At 45.5% G+C, this 14,212-nt stretch overlaps 1 protein-coding gene across 2 annotated transcripts in view; it reads left to right on the forward strand.

Annotated features, from left to right (window-relative positions):
• The first annotated feature begins 1,218 nt into the window (after positions 1-1,218).
• UNC5C (unc-5 netrin receptor C) overlaps positions 1,219-14,212 on the forward strand; it is a 261,129-nt gene continuing 248,135 nt past the window's right edge. For both annotated transcript variants that reach the window (XM_040599135.1, XM_040599142.1), the window contains exon 1: positions 1,219-1,670. In XM_040599135.1, the coding sequence (XP_040455069.1) occupies positions 1,547-1,670 (124 nt within the window). In that variant the 5' untranslated portion in view covers positions 1,219-1,546. The remainder of the gene's footprint in view (positions 1,671-14,212) is intronic.

A 14,212-nucleotide genomic window follows, 5' to 3' on the forward strand; every position in this document is an offset into this window, starting at 1 on the left:
CTCCACCCGTACAAAAAACAGGAATGTTACTTTCCTCTCACACTGCAGCTTTGTGTCAGCTGCTGTGGAGGAATAAAAAAAATACAACCCTGCCCCCACAAACCCAGAGATGGGAACAGCTGAGTAATTCCCCAAGAAGGGTTATTAAAGTCAGGGGCTGGTGGGACTGAGCCTCCCTGGGGGCAGGCTGCTCCTGTAGCCCCTGGGAAACCCTCCCGCAGCATCAGCAACACGGCTACTGTTTTCCTGGCAGGGGTGGGAGGCAAAGCCAGCGTGTCTGGGAAGATCCCAGCTGTGCCTCAGAGGAAAATAACGCTCCTTGCCTCGCACGCAGCCCTGCTCCAGGGAGCTTCTGGGCTGGAGAAGATGTTCCCCGGAGTACTGCGGTGTGGGGAGGGCTGCGGGTCCACCGCTGCCTGGCACTGGCAAACGTGGCATGTGAGCAGCTGGGTCTGGCCACGGCTGGGCAGAGCCTGCCTGGGCTTTGCAAAAGGAAAGGCGACTTAAAAAAAAAACCAAACCACAACCACAACAAGCCCTAGAAAGCAACAGTAAAATCCAAGCAAGCCCTGGTTAGGCAGCAGACTCGAGGTGTGGGCACTGCCATCCCACTGAGTGAGATGTGGTGGGCACACGCTGAAGGCAGAGGCCAGGGGAGAGATTTTTTGGGGTGTAGGGCAGGTAAGGTCTGGCAGGGAGTGACCCCAGCCTTAAGAGAGAGACCCTGGAGGGAAGATGCTCCCCAGGGAAAGGGCGGGAGTTTCTCGACATCCCTCCTGGTGCTGCCTCTCCCCCTGCCCCCCACCCTGCTGCTTGTGGGAGCAGACGGGTGCCCCCGGCCGGCACGGCGCCCCCCACCCTGCATTCTGTGGCTCCCTGAGGACGGCCCTGCTCCCCCGCCCCGAGCCCCGCAGGTGGGGGATGCCAGCCCCACAGGGACGATGTGGGGACGAGAGCGAGTCACGGGTGTAGCGGGGTCCGGCCAGCGCAGCCCCGGGGCTTCTCCCGGCCGGGCGGGCCGGGGCGGGGGTCGGCGAGCGTGTGAGTGTGCGTGCGTGCACTAGCATCTGCGTGCGAGTGTGCCCGCGGGTGTGCGCGCAGGGGGCGCGGGCGGGGGAGGCGAAAGGGGGCCGGTTCTGCGGCGGGTGGCTCCCAGCTCCCCCGCCCCCTTCCCTCTGGGTCTGCTCTTCGCTCCCGCTCGCATTTTATCGCAGGCGGCCGGCGCAGCCCCTCTCCCCAGCCCCGGCCCCGGCCCCCGCCCACCCCCGGGGTGGAGGCAGCCGCGCCGAGCCGCCCGCGGAAAGAAGGCAGCGCTCCGCCGGGCTCCGCGCCGCTCCGCGCCCCTCCGCGGGGCCATGCAGCGCCCCTGCCCCTCCGCTACGAGCGGCGCCCCTCGCCCCGGCGCCCCCCGCGCAGCCTGAGCCCCTGCGGGGGCTCCGCACCGCTCCGCGCCCCTCCGCGCCCGGCCGTGGGACGGGGCCGGCGGAGGCAGAGGCGGCACAGAAAAGCTCCGCGGCGCTGCGCGACTCGCCCCCCCGCCCCGGCCATGGGGAAGGGGCTGGAGGGGACGGCGGCCCGCTGCGGGCTGGGACTGGGATACCTGCTGCAGACCGTGGTCCTGCCCGCCCTGGCCGTCCTGGGGGCCAGCCGCCCCGGCTCCGCGGCGCAAGGTAAGGCGGGGGATGGATGGAGGGGGCCGGAGCGTTCTCCGGGTGCGGGCTGGATTCACGCCGCGGTATTTTCGTTTTGTCTGTGTGCGGGCAAGCGCTGCGTTCCCCCGCGTGACGGCCCCCGCCGGGGACCGGGGGGTCCGGTCGCCCCCGCTGGCTCGGGTCTGTCGTTGCTGAGCCCAGCCTGGCCGGGACAGGCGTTTCCCTGCGCCCCGTCCTCCGGCGGGGCACCGAGGCCGGCGGGGGCTCCGGGCTGCAGGACCCCGCGGGGCGGGGGGGGCCGTGCGCCCCGGTGGGCTGCCCGGTGCGCGGGGAGGACGGTGCGGGGCGGGTGTCCCTCGGCAGCGGCACCGCCGTGCTCGGGGCTCTGCAGGCGGTGGTCACCCGTGAGACCCCCGCCGCCCCCCGCGTCCTTCTCCGTACCTAAAACATGAGCTACCTGAAGGGAGTTACCGTGTATCTTCTGCTTACACACACACACACACTCTTTTTATTTTTCTTTTCCTTTTTTTTCCTCTCCCGTGTCGGGAGTTCTGGAGTGCATCTAGCTCTGTTTTCCCTCTAGCCCGTGTATAAATTCCCCTTTCCCAGTGACAATGTCTCGCTTCTCCGTGCGTGTTTAGCGATGTCTTGAGAGCATCACAAAGAGCCCTGGCTCCGTGTGTCACCCACCCAGCAGACAGTCACAGCAGGAGGGGTTTTCTCCTGCGAGCTGATGCCGGATAAACTTTCTTGGTGCCTTTCTTCTCTCTTCCCGGGAGTTAGACCTAAAGTGGAAATGTGTGGCTTTTGCTGAGCACTGGAGAGAGAGGTTGCTGCTGCATGTGGGCAGAGCTGCGCATAGCAAGGATGTGTGGGTTCATTAAAGAACTTGAAAATCCTGGTTATATGGTTAACAAGAGAAAAGGAATTTTAGAAGCTGTTTTGGTGGGGTTTTTTTTCCCGTATATGCCACTGAGTGGTAATAATATGCACCAAAGCTTTGATTTAGCATAATGCAAGTGGAAGAACGCTTGGGTTTCCCCCCATCATCTCTATGGAGAAGCACTTGAGATGACTGCACAGATCTGACCCCGTGCTCTCACCCAGCCATTACGAAGTGCACTTCTCTACGGCCTTTCTGACAGGAGAGGGGTGCTGGTTGCTTTGGCTCCCTGTGCCTCTGGCAGGCTTTCGGGAGCCATAGGCTTTGCTGCTGGTGGGCTGGATGCACTGTACATCATGTCTGTACATGTAGCGGTGCTAATCCATTTCCCGCTGATACTTACTCCATCTTCAGAGTCACCTTCCCTCACCCATACTGGGTATTTATCTTGGTGGAAGATCAGAAACCTAGTCGTGAAAAGGGAGTAGCAGAGAAAGAGAGTACAAAAATCCCTTATGCATCGTGTCATGTTTCTTTTGTGTCTTACATACCATCATTTCCTTTCACTGGTCGGTCTCATGTTTGAGGTAGGACAGGTTTGAAGTTATGTATTTAAAGGTTTTAATAGTACCATGTGCATGTAGACCTAGGTGTCAGTGGGTACCTATCAGTCTGTGTAGATGGCGGGAGCTAAGGAGGAAAGATCCTTTCGGAGAGTTGGACCTGGAGCAGAAAGGAGCCTGCCGGCTCTGCTGGCAGGACACGGGTAATTCGCATGACAGATGGCCTGAGCGGGGAAGAGGACCCCCTGTGTTCTGCTGCTTCAGAGCGCACATCTCAGTGCCACAGGGCATACCTCACGCTTTCAGATGGTTCCTCCTTTCCACGCATACCCTCTGATGCTGTGCAACAGAAATGCTGTGAGGGGAGAGGAGCCAGGCCCCCTGCGGGTGGGACCTCTCATGGTACACAGGCGTGCTCACCTTCCCAGAGGGATGGGGAGCTCCTCAGCAGTGCTTCCTCGGTGTGTGCTGTGTGATAAACTTTCACAATAGAGTGGAAAATTCAGGGAATGTGGTTGGGATATAGTAATTCGTCTTGGACTTATTTTTCTGTGTATGCTTTTATTTGCATTTCCTGCTTGCTAGGACCAGGCACGGAATTTGGGTACAGACCTGGTTTTGGCATCTTTCCCGGAGCTGAGGGATTTTCTGATTGGTGTTTGCCATGGGGATCTTCATGTATGTGTATGTGGTGCTTCAGTGAGGCAATGAATCAACAGTTTAACTATGCCCTCTTCAGGAAGTTTTCTCATGCTATAGCACCGGGCAAAGTTTTTCCTTTCTTTTATTTATATGTTTCCAAAAATACATGAACATTTGAAATTATTCTTACCCAACCTCTTTTTCCAAAGTTATCCTCCATTCAGTCCATCTCCTTCGAAATGGAAACACCCCTCTAGTCTTTTCAGTTGCACTCTTTGAGAGCAATAGGAATAGGACATGTGAAAGTTACATTCCGAACTGGTGTCAGTCTCCTGTTTTCAGTGGGTCTGGAGCCAGCTGACTTGATTTTAATTGTGAAAAAATGTCAGTCTTCCTCTGTGGTACCTTGTGAAGGAAAAAAAAGTGGTGGTGTCTTCGTACAGCAAACACATAGTTACAATTTAGAAAGGGGAGGAGGGGAAGGGAAAGAGGATGTGTGCATTTTTTTCCAGTACTTGCTGCAACTACTATTTCTTGTTTTGCTTTTCGTCTCCATTCCCCAATTATCTTTATATTTTAAAGCAGGCTAAAGGAGGCTGTGAGCATTGCTGGGGCTTCTGCTTTTGTGCCTTTCTTTCCCCTTGCCTTGTGGAAAATAAATTTATTAACTGAGTAGTTAGTGGACCAATCCCACACTCCTGGGCAGAGAGATTCATATCACTGCATCTCAGTATCCTCCTGTGAGCTTCTCAGCAGGGCTAAATGCACTTTTTGGTTGATTAAAATTTCTTATTTTCTTATCTGAAGCTGTCTAAGTATTTTTCTGCTGTTATCAGGAGAGAACAGGAAATGGCCATAATGATCGAGGCAGCCTTTAATTCTCGAAGTGGTGTGAATGGGGCCAAAGCGATTATCAAGCCAGAATCAACTCTGATCTGGCATTCGCTGCATTCATTATACCGCTGTGATAAGCTGCCTCAGAATGAGAATTCAAATGTCTCAAACCATGAAAGAAAGAGCAACGGTCCCTGGACCCAAGCACCTATTCCTCCCTGGCATTTCAGTGCCATCTCACATAATAGCAACTTTTCCTTTGGCTTTTCGATCAGCAGAGACTGTGTTACAGCCATTGCGCTTGCTTACCCCCCCGCCGCACCACTTTAGGGCATTAGAAGTGTTTGAAGAACTGATCCAGTGGCCCGCACCTCTTTGGAGTGTAGGTGGGATAAGAGGGAGGGTCAGGCTACCTATCTGTAGTGACAACCATGGTTCAGACAGCTTTATTGGCTAATAACGATGGTGTAAGAGCTGGGTAGAAAAGCTAAAGGGACTGCATATTAATGAGTTTTTGTTTCAGTTGTTCCTTTACAATAAGACTACATGGTTTTTTATGCTTAACCTCTCAAACCTAATTAAATCAAAGTGATAATTTAAGAAGAAAACTGTAAAAGAGCCATATGTGCAGATATTTGCCTTGCCCCAGCATAGTCTGTGTTAGCAACAGCAGCAGTTTGAAAATGCTTGGTGCGGAAAAAGTGAAATATAACATGTGAATGTACTAACCTTTTGGGGATGCACTTCTTAATTAAATACCTAAACATATCTTGATGGAAAAAAAGGGGGAAAAGGACTTAATTATCTTGATGCATCAGTGGACCGCTTGTATTTGATCATGTGGGTGTAATAGTACTTGTATTAGTAAAGCGAGGGCCAAGTAGTATTTCACTGTGAATGGATAAGCCCCTTCGGAACGTTAATTTGTTTTAAAGCGATGTGCTTTGGCAGATTTCAGTGATGTTGACGAGTTTGGGATGAATGTGGTAGCCCATACTGGCCCTGAGTAGCATTTTAGTACTGCAGTAGGAGCAGCCACCGGCTTTCCTTTGCTGAGGTGCAATTTAAGCGGAATTAAAATGAAGTGGACAGATCTGTCCGTGGAGGAGAGATTCCTCCCCGGGAATATGGGAGCCAGAATCTGGGCTCCTCTTCCTCTGGCTCCAGTCTCAAGCAGCTAGTTGCAACAGTTATGAAAAAAAACCCAAACACAAAACCATATATATACATCAAATACAGCCCCCTTCTGATGACTTCTCAGTATTACTGTCAGTGTCATTTATTCTTCTTTACAGTAAGAATGCCTGAGTGTTCCACAATTGTGCATATTTACACTTAATCATTTTACATGGATCATTCATATCACAACTTTTTTTTTTTCTTTCTTTCTTTTTTCCTTTGGTGATGGTATCAGCCCATGATTATTCACTGTATTTTGGGACTAGCTTTGTGTGTGTCATCCAAATTCAGAAACAGGAAACAGCATTAACCATATTAAAAAGATTTTCCTAATTTAATTTTCCAAATACAGTACATCTGAAAACAGGAACAAAACACTGTGCCAAGGCCAGGCAAATCAGTTCCATAGCTCCAGCAAGAGAGGAGAAAATGTGGATTGTATTTATTAGACATTTTCAAGTAAATATGTGGATTTTTGTGCAAGTTGAAGAGTGGTGCTTTGGGGCACAGTCTGTCCAGTTCAGTTGAATAGGGTGCAAAGCAACATCAGTTCCCATGGAAGGTGAGAGGAGTCCAGGCTGAATAGAATATTTGAGTATTTCTGTACAGTATATGACTAGAGTTTTGTGTATATGTAAGATACTAAGGAGAACTGTACTTTGAAAAGTGAAGCTGCAATTAATTATTTTATGCTACCATCTAAGTAATCTTGTTTGGAATGACCCGTTTTATAGTGTATGGCTATATTTGTTGCTTTCTGGTGTCTTTCTGGATTTTAAACTGTTGGGCTTTTGAGGAATCAGTTGTGGTTACTTTTTCTGGAAAAAGGCACAGAAGTTGCTTTTGCAGCTTAACAGAAAAATGTGTTTTAAATGCTTTTGCGAAGGGGAATTCCTAGGTAAATTTGCATTGCTCCAAAGTAGTGAACAGTTTGCTGCTATTTAGTTGAAGAGGATTCAACTCAGTGTGAGTCTCAAATGTTCACATCATTGGTTTGTCATTGAAAACATGTCATCAGAGGCTAGGCTGTCTTTGAAATAAAAGTTAATTTAATCGTGGATGCTCTGGCTAAGTTATACAAAACCTATTGCAATCTGTATGTTACTATAGGCAAAACCGGCATTCCCTTTCCAATTCCCTCTTTCCTCCCTTTTGAGTGGGGAGAGGGTTATGCTACTGTGTGAACTGAACGTCTTGTTAGCCACCCAGTGGAGGTATTCAAGTTTAGCAGGCAGCGATCTTGGCATTGGTGCCAATAAAGCAGTAATTACATTGCCTGTCATTTTCATTAGCCATCTTTGCTTTCATGTTTGACTTGGAAGTATAAAACAGCACAAGCTTTTAAAGCATAAGTCAAGGTTTAAAAGTGAGGGGCAGTTTTCCAGTTGGCTACAACCTCCATCAACGCAGCAGCAGAATAATGTTGTGCAGAGGCACAGTTCAGTGCTAGCTGCTTCCAAGGACTGAAGGGATGGTGTGTTTTAAGTGATTTATTGCGTGTGCTTGGTAGAGTCCAGTCTTAGAAGCAGGCGCTCCTGGATCTTTCCATCGTAACATTATCCAAGAGGTGATCTAAAGGAAATGGTATTAAGTCTTCTGGGAGGCAGACTGTATCCAAAGAAAGACTTAATTTGCATCATTTGTAAGCAAGCATTTGAAATGATGCTAAAAGGGAAATTGTTATAAGGAAGCTTACATCACACAAATAGGAACAACAAAATTCCCCTTAATTTTGCATGTACTTTGTTTCCCTGTGTTTAATTTAATGGGGTCATCTGCAGATACTCTGACCTCAAACTCCAGTGGTGTGATAGCGAGATGATTTATTTAGTATTGTTTTTGTGATATGTCTGCTTAAACATTTTGCAGAGCATTGGTAGTGGTTTTTGTATTTAGATTTGTCTTTCTTGGGTAAGGATGTAGCATAAAACTGACTGTAAGCCCAGGCATGCAGGCTAGCTGGAGAAGGTGAAAAAAAGCCCCAAACTCTGGTTGTGTTCCAGTCGCTTTCCTGGAGGCTGGCTCTGCTCGTACAAACAACACAAACAAGTAAGGCACAGTGAGTCTGAGGAGCGGGCAAGAGCTGCCAGAGGTTTTCCCAGCTTTCAGCAACCTCAGAGATGTTTGTATACAGCTTTCCCCCTAGGTAGTCATCACTAGAACAGCTTCCTGTTTGCTTTTATAACTCCATCCAAATCACGTGTACATTAAGCAGGAAACATGGGATTTCCTCCTAATTCATCAAATGCCAGGATTTGGGGAGTCCCTTTATAGCCTGGCACATTATTATCTAAAAGTTTGGGCTGGGAAAGAAGAGCTCCTTGCAAAAAGTTTAGCTTAAAAATATTCTTTTTATCAAGATGGAAAATTTGGGGGCAAGCAAAAAAAAAAAAAAAAACCACCACAAAAAAAAGAGTCCTTTTTGTTTATTTACTAGGGGGAGGTTGGAAAAAAAACAACCCACTGACCCAAGAAACCTTAATCAAACCCAGAAAAGATTGAGTTATTTTAGTGAAAAGGTCAATAAAGCCCCAAATATTTACCTCACTGCCAAACTCTATTTACACTACACTCTGAAAATCTGTTAGGTGTTCAGTGAAAAATGAAAAAGTTACAAGTTGTAAAGTCTTCTGACAGTAAGTTTTCATTTACATTTTCCCATATATTTCAAGCAGCCCAGTGAAAAACCTCACCGTTAAACTTGACTTACAGCCCTGGTTAAGCACTGGTTAAGGCATGTATTTGCAGCACTTTCTAGGTCTCACTCTTTTGTTAATCACACCGATTTTACTGTGATGCAGCCCTTAAGGCCACCAGGGAAGGGCAGGCAATACTGGATTTAGGTGAGTACCTTTGCTGTTCCCCAAATACAAGCAATGCTGCTCTAGCATGCATGACTCTGCAATAATCCCATCAAGGCAGGGCTGTCCCCTATGTCAGTATGCAATGCTGCAGTGCATCAGTGCCTCCTCAGATTTTCACTTTCCTTCATTATGAGTCCTACACAGGCAGGTCAGGAAAAGGCAGCCAAAAAGTTGTGCATGCTCATCTCAGTCAGTGATACTTCCCATGGGAGACATCTGCAGTTGCATCTTTAGGATAGCTTTGTTATATGGTTACATTGCTAGAGACAATGGGAGGTTCCTATTTGTCACATTGAATTAGCTATTTAGCCTTTAGTCCCTCTTGCTGGATTGGGAAGATGGCTATATTTGTCTCTATTTGATGGAGGGTTACAGGGGGAATTACTAAAGGGTGCAGAGAAAATGTGTAAGGAAGCCAGAATTCAAACTGGAGGTCTCTGAGTGCCCACTCTGGTGCTCTAGTGCATCCTCCTTGTCTGACAATCCCAAAGATGGATGCTACAGAGGGAACGCTATGTTGAAGGCTCTCAGGTGCGTTCCTAATGTTGAATTTGCTGGGCCTCACTAGTGGTGTCTTTACATCTTCTGGTATCTAGAAATACCTGTAAAAGACGAAGGGCAAACCCATACACCACTGCTCAGAAACAGGGATGCTTCCTGGGAGATCTGACTTTATTACGGCAGGCAGTTTGGGAGGATTTGCTTTGCGAAATCCACAGAGATGGATTTGGAAGAAGCAAGAGCAAATCCAGTGGGTGGCTGCAGCACTGTTGTAAATGGAATAAAGATCACTGCTTTGGGTTATTTTGTTTCATTTGGGTTTAATCTGCAATTCCGGACTATCTTATTCAACTGCACTTCATTTATCTGAGTGAATGACTTACACTCCAAAGCACCCTGTTGCCTTACAAGTCATAAAAGCTATGAGGTTGCCTAGGCAATTAAATCACTATCTTTTTTTTTCCTCTTGTTGAGGTAACATTATCAATAGTAATACTAAGGAGCTCAGATAGGTTTTACCGGCCTGGCAACAGCTGAGCATTTTCTTGTTAGGTAGCTCCTGCCAATCCCTTTTTAGTTATTTTCAAGAAGTAAAGTAGCTTTATTTCTTAGTCTCATATTGAGTGAGAGGTTGAAATGTTAAGCTCTGTGGATTAACGGTGTATCCTTTGAGAAAAAGGAAAGCTTGTGTTTTTCTTGGTCCCCTGAGTGCTGGATACGATTGTTTGAGAAATCTTGAATTTCATCAGCTAGATACAAGGAAGTATGCAAGTAAGTCTTGAATGATCTGTCAAAAGAGGTTGACTATTGCAGCTGTTATGGAAAATTGTTTGAACTGATAGTAGTTCCCCTGAACTACTGAAAGTAGATTCTTTGCTTGAATGTAGTGCATTTCACGTCAAACAGTGAAAAGGGATCGCCACAGGATTATTAGTAATTCAGAGCTTCTGGGAGAGCTATATGCGAACCATACATTTACTAAAATAATGGCTGGAACATGAATTGCTGCACTTTTATGATACGGTGTATTTATTTATTGTTTAAATACATCACTTGTCTTATCCAGTCCCAACATATGTGTTTATACTGGAGAGTTTACATAGTGAGAGGAAATAATAATATGGTCTCACTGAATGAGGTTAATTGCAGTACAGTCATACCAGAATTGAGGAGTAAGAAGTGGGACAGAACAGCAAGTGAGACTAATTCTGTTCTCATGTGCATACACTGACTGTAACACAGGTAATTACCGGGAGTAATTCAGAGCACAAACATGCACACTGCCGTAGTCTGAATTAATTTTCTCTTTCATTAATATATCCTCAGTTCTGCCAGTTGCTCGTGGAGTTAGCACAGATGCATTCCTCTCACCTTTCCCTACAATGTCAGTAACTTCCTTGTGTCCGCCTGGTTACCCTGCAGCTCTACACATACAAGAGATGAGTGTCCACGCCAGCAGGGAGTAGCTGGGGCTAACAGGGTAACTGTGGAGGTGTCCAGACTGAAATTGGGGTTGTCTGCAGTCAGATGAGACCATAGAGAAAACTCCGCTCCTCGAGCCTTTATTTTAAGATTAGGACAAAACTCAGTGGTGCTTTCAACCCCGAGGAGATAAAAGTTTCCCCTAGTAAACTTGGTCAGTTCAGATCTGAAAACCAGAGTCGATTGTGCAAACTAGAAGTGTGTCTGGTTACGGAATGGGGCTGTCATTAAATGGTGAAGAGTGTGTCCTTGTGCTGGTGTTGTTCACTGAAAATCTCACTGAATTGTCTTATAAAATACTATTTTTCCTTGCACTAAGCTTTTTGGCCTCAAAGCTGCACTAGTTTTTGGCAAGTCATCGCTCCCATTAAAAATTCCTTTCATGCAGACATTGCAAGCATAGCTTTAGGGACTTCCTTTCTGCTTCCTCACCAGTTTCCAAAGGTGAGGGTAATGTTTTTGGTCTCTTGCTCAAATAAAATGCAGCAATCTTCTTATGCTGGCAAGAACATGAGTACTGGTTTTACTTTTCTTCCTCATGTAAAATAGCTGTGCTGTGGCAAAGAGGAAGTTCCTAATTTCTTAGCTCCTAAGTAACTAGAAACTTTGTAGCAAGAAAGTTCAGTACTGGGACCTGTGAGTTTATTATCAGTTTCCTTTTGTTTTTTTAAATCCCTGGTGCTTATACCAGGGATAGACTTACACTGTACGAGGCCAGGTTATGACCACCAACAAATACAGCTCCATTAATTTCAAAGCCAGCACATGTCAGAAGCTGATTTGGTTGTCTTGAAAATATGTTGACACAGTAGAGTGAGACTCAAGGATGGATGCACCTTGATCTCACTGTTTTTTCTGGCAACATTTTTTAATGTGTGGTTGGGGTTTTTTTTCTTTTTTCAGCTCAATAATTAGAATAACTTTGAGACTTTCCATTTCCCTTTCAAGTAGTGACGTGGCTCTTTACTGTAGAGGGATTAACACGGTGCCTCACTTGAAAACATGTTAGTGGGATGCTTCCAGGTAGGTGTTGTTTCTCTTGGGTTGTGTCACATTATTTCAGATATGAACATTGACAGCCAAATGTCACCAACTGTAGGCAGATATCCATATAAATACCTGTTACATACAAATGCATGGCAATTTCCTGCCTCAGCAATCAGTCGGTTTTGAAATAAAGACCTCTACTACTAAAAGCAGGGGCTTTGAAGGCTTGAGTTAGAAATGCTACCTGGTAGCCGCTAACAAAAGCAGTTATTATCCTGGTTTAGGGAGTAGAATGAGAAGTGCCTTATGCCTTTCAGAAGCTCTGGAAAAGGCAGAATTGTTCAGCTCCTGCTAGCTTTTGTCCTTTGCTTGTCCTGCACTGTTTCTGTATAGGTCTATTTTTTTTTTATTTTCCCCACCCCCCACCCCCACCCCCCCGCCCCAAAATGTTATATATTAATTCTTTGTAGTAAACATAGCTGTTAGATAAAATCTTCCAAATCATAAAAAATCCTCCTGATTTACTTACCTGCTTTATAAACGTTTATATCAATTTGTAGTCTTGAGAGGAAAGTCTTAAATTTGCATTTATAAGAAACATTTGCAAAGAAAATTGAATTAAAATGGCAAAGTGACATTGCATGGACTATTCATCTGTTATGTTTTACTGATGAGCTTGTTTAATGAGTACTTGGTTTCATTGCAAAGATCCTTTCTCTTAGGGAAACATATTGATGGCAGTACCTCAATTAGATTTTGCTTTCTGTCTGATTAGTTTCACTGGATTGCTTGGAATTTACTCACCAGAGCAAGGCAAGGAAAATTTGGTCTTTTGTCTTTAAAGTTTTACATCCACTAGTACCACTGCAGAACACATATTTCGCTCCTGGAGGCCGGGCTGAGGTTAAGTTGGTTTTAAAGATAACAGCAGATTGCAGCGTCCTTGCATTTGTTTTGTATTTGGTGACAGTCACTAAATCAAAGGAAGGAATGTTCAAACAACACACTTGAGGAAAAGTGATTTTTATAGAAAGGGCCCATTCCTGCTAATAGCCAGTAACTGCACATAACCCCACGGACATTAAAAGTCCATTAGCTAAGCCCAGTTTAAACAGCAGCTGATGCTATGTCAGCTAAATGTACATTAGAATTTTTCATGTAACACAGCAATAGCACTTCTGTAATTTTTCTAAAACTATGTACATTAAGGAAAGCAAATGTCATCTGATAGTAGTAAGATGAAGAGTTCACATTAAAGTAGGGAGAATAGTAATCAAACTGAAGTTACCATCTGTTGCATTAACAAGACACAAAATTAGTTACAAGGAAACCAGAGTGTGTCAGGTTTCTGAATTAAAGCTAGATTAACAAATCTAGTGTACAGGCTTCTATAGCATAGGATAAGCATGGAGCTGCTTATCTGCTTGGTTCTTTATCATTAAGTATATTATGACCTTGTTCAAGAAAAGTTTCTACTGAAGTCAGTAAGGTGCTTTGCCATGTGGAGCACTGGGTTGACATGGGGGAAAAAAAAAAAAGGTTATTTGCTGGCTATTTAGGAAATAATGTCTCATTACAGCAGCGTCAAGACAGTGTTTGTATGCCTATGACCTTAAATTCTAGTTAACCGTTGGTGCAACACATAGCACCTACCCATCTCAGTGTTTCAAAAAGAGAGTTTAGTATAGTGAAAAAATGGCATGTGCTTGGTAAAGAGAAGCATGACAGGTGATGAACTTGTTATTAATCTTCAAAAGCAGCCAGCAGACTGTGTCCTAGTACTGTGGTCTTGGAAACCACTGAAGCACAGTTTAGCACCTGGTTTGGCAATCTGTCTAATTCTGAGAAGTCACTTTGAAGTCTGCTTTGAAAGTAGATCCTATGCTCTAAAGCCATCGTGGAGACAGGGGAAGGGTTGCTTAGTAAGTTAAAGCGAGAGCTGGAAACAGGGGTAATTAGTTGCTTACTGACATGCTCCCAAGTATGGTGAAGTATTATTGTAAGCTCCTCTGCCTCCTCTTTGCCATCATCCATCCATTAGTGAAACCTTGTACAAGTACTGACAGGAGTAGAGTTTAAATGCCTGATGTTGGTAGACATACCCACTGCAAAAATCCTGTGAACACATCTGGAGGGCTCACTTAAACTCCTAAGAAATTGTGTTAGTAATGCAAAACTCAAATGTGTTGTGAGGCTGAACTTGAATTTTTTTGTCTTCCCAAGCTGAAGGAGGTTGACATCAGTAGCGTGCCCAGAGCAGATCGTGTGTTTGTGAACCACAGGGTTTAAGAAGAGTAATTCAATTTCATTTTTTCTCCCTTCTGGAACATAACATGTAAACATATTACTGAACTAAAGCCTGGTTTTAATTACAAGCAGTAACTTTTTCATGTTGACAGATTTTCACATGGAAAGCTTTATTGAAAATGAGAGAAGACCTTTTTGCCATCATTAGTTCTTGCTGCTTAGGGCTTTTATCAAGTACAGTAAAATACCATTTGTAATTAATTCCAAGCTTATATGGACATGTTTAATATAATTACCAAACAAAATCCTGTTTGCAGACATATTGCTTGTGAAACCAGTCTGAATAATCTGGTCTCTGGCACACACAAATCAGGCAGT

The sequence above is a fragment of the Falco naumanni genome, chromosome 1 (genome assembly GCF_017639655.2).
Source record: "Falco naumanni isolate bFalNau1 chromosome 1, bFalNau1.pat, whole genome shotgun sequence".
In the NCBI taxonomy this organism is placed as follows: Eukaryota; Metazoa; Chordata; class Aves; order Falconiformes; family Falconidae; genus Falco; species Falco naumanni.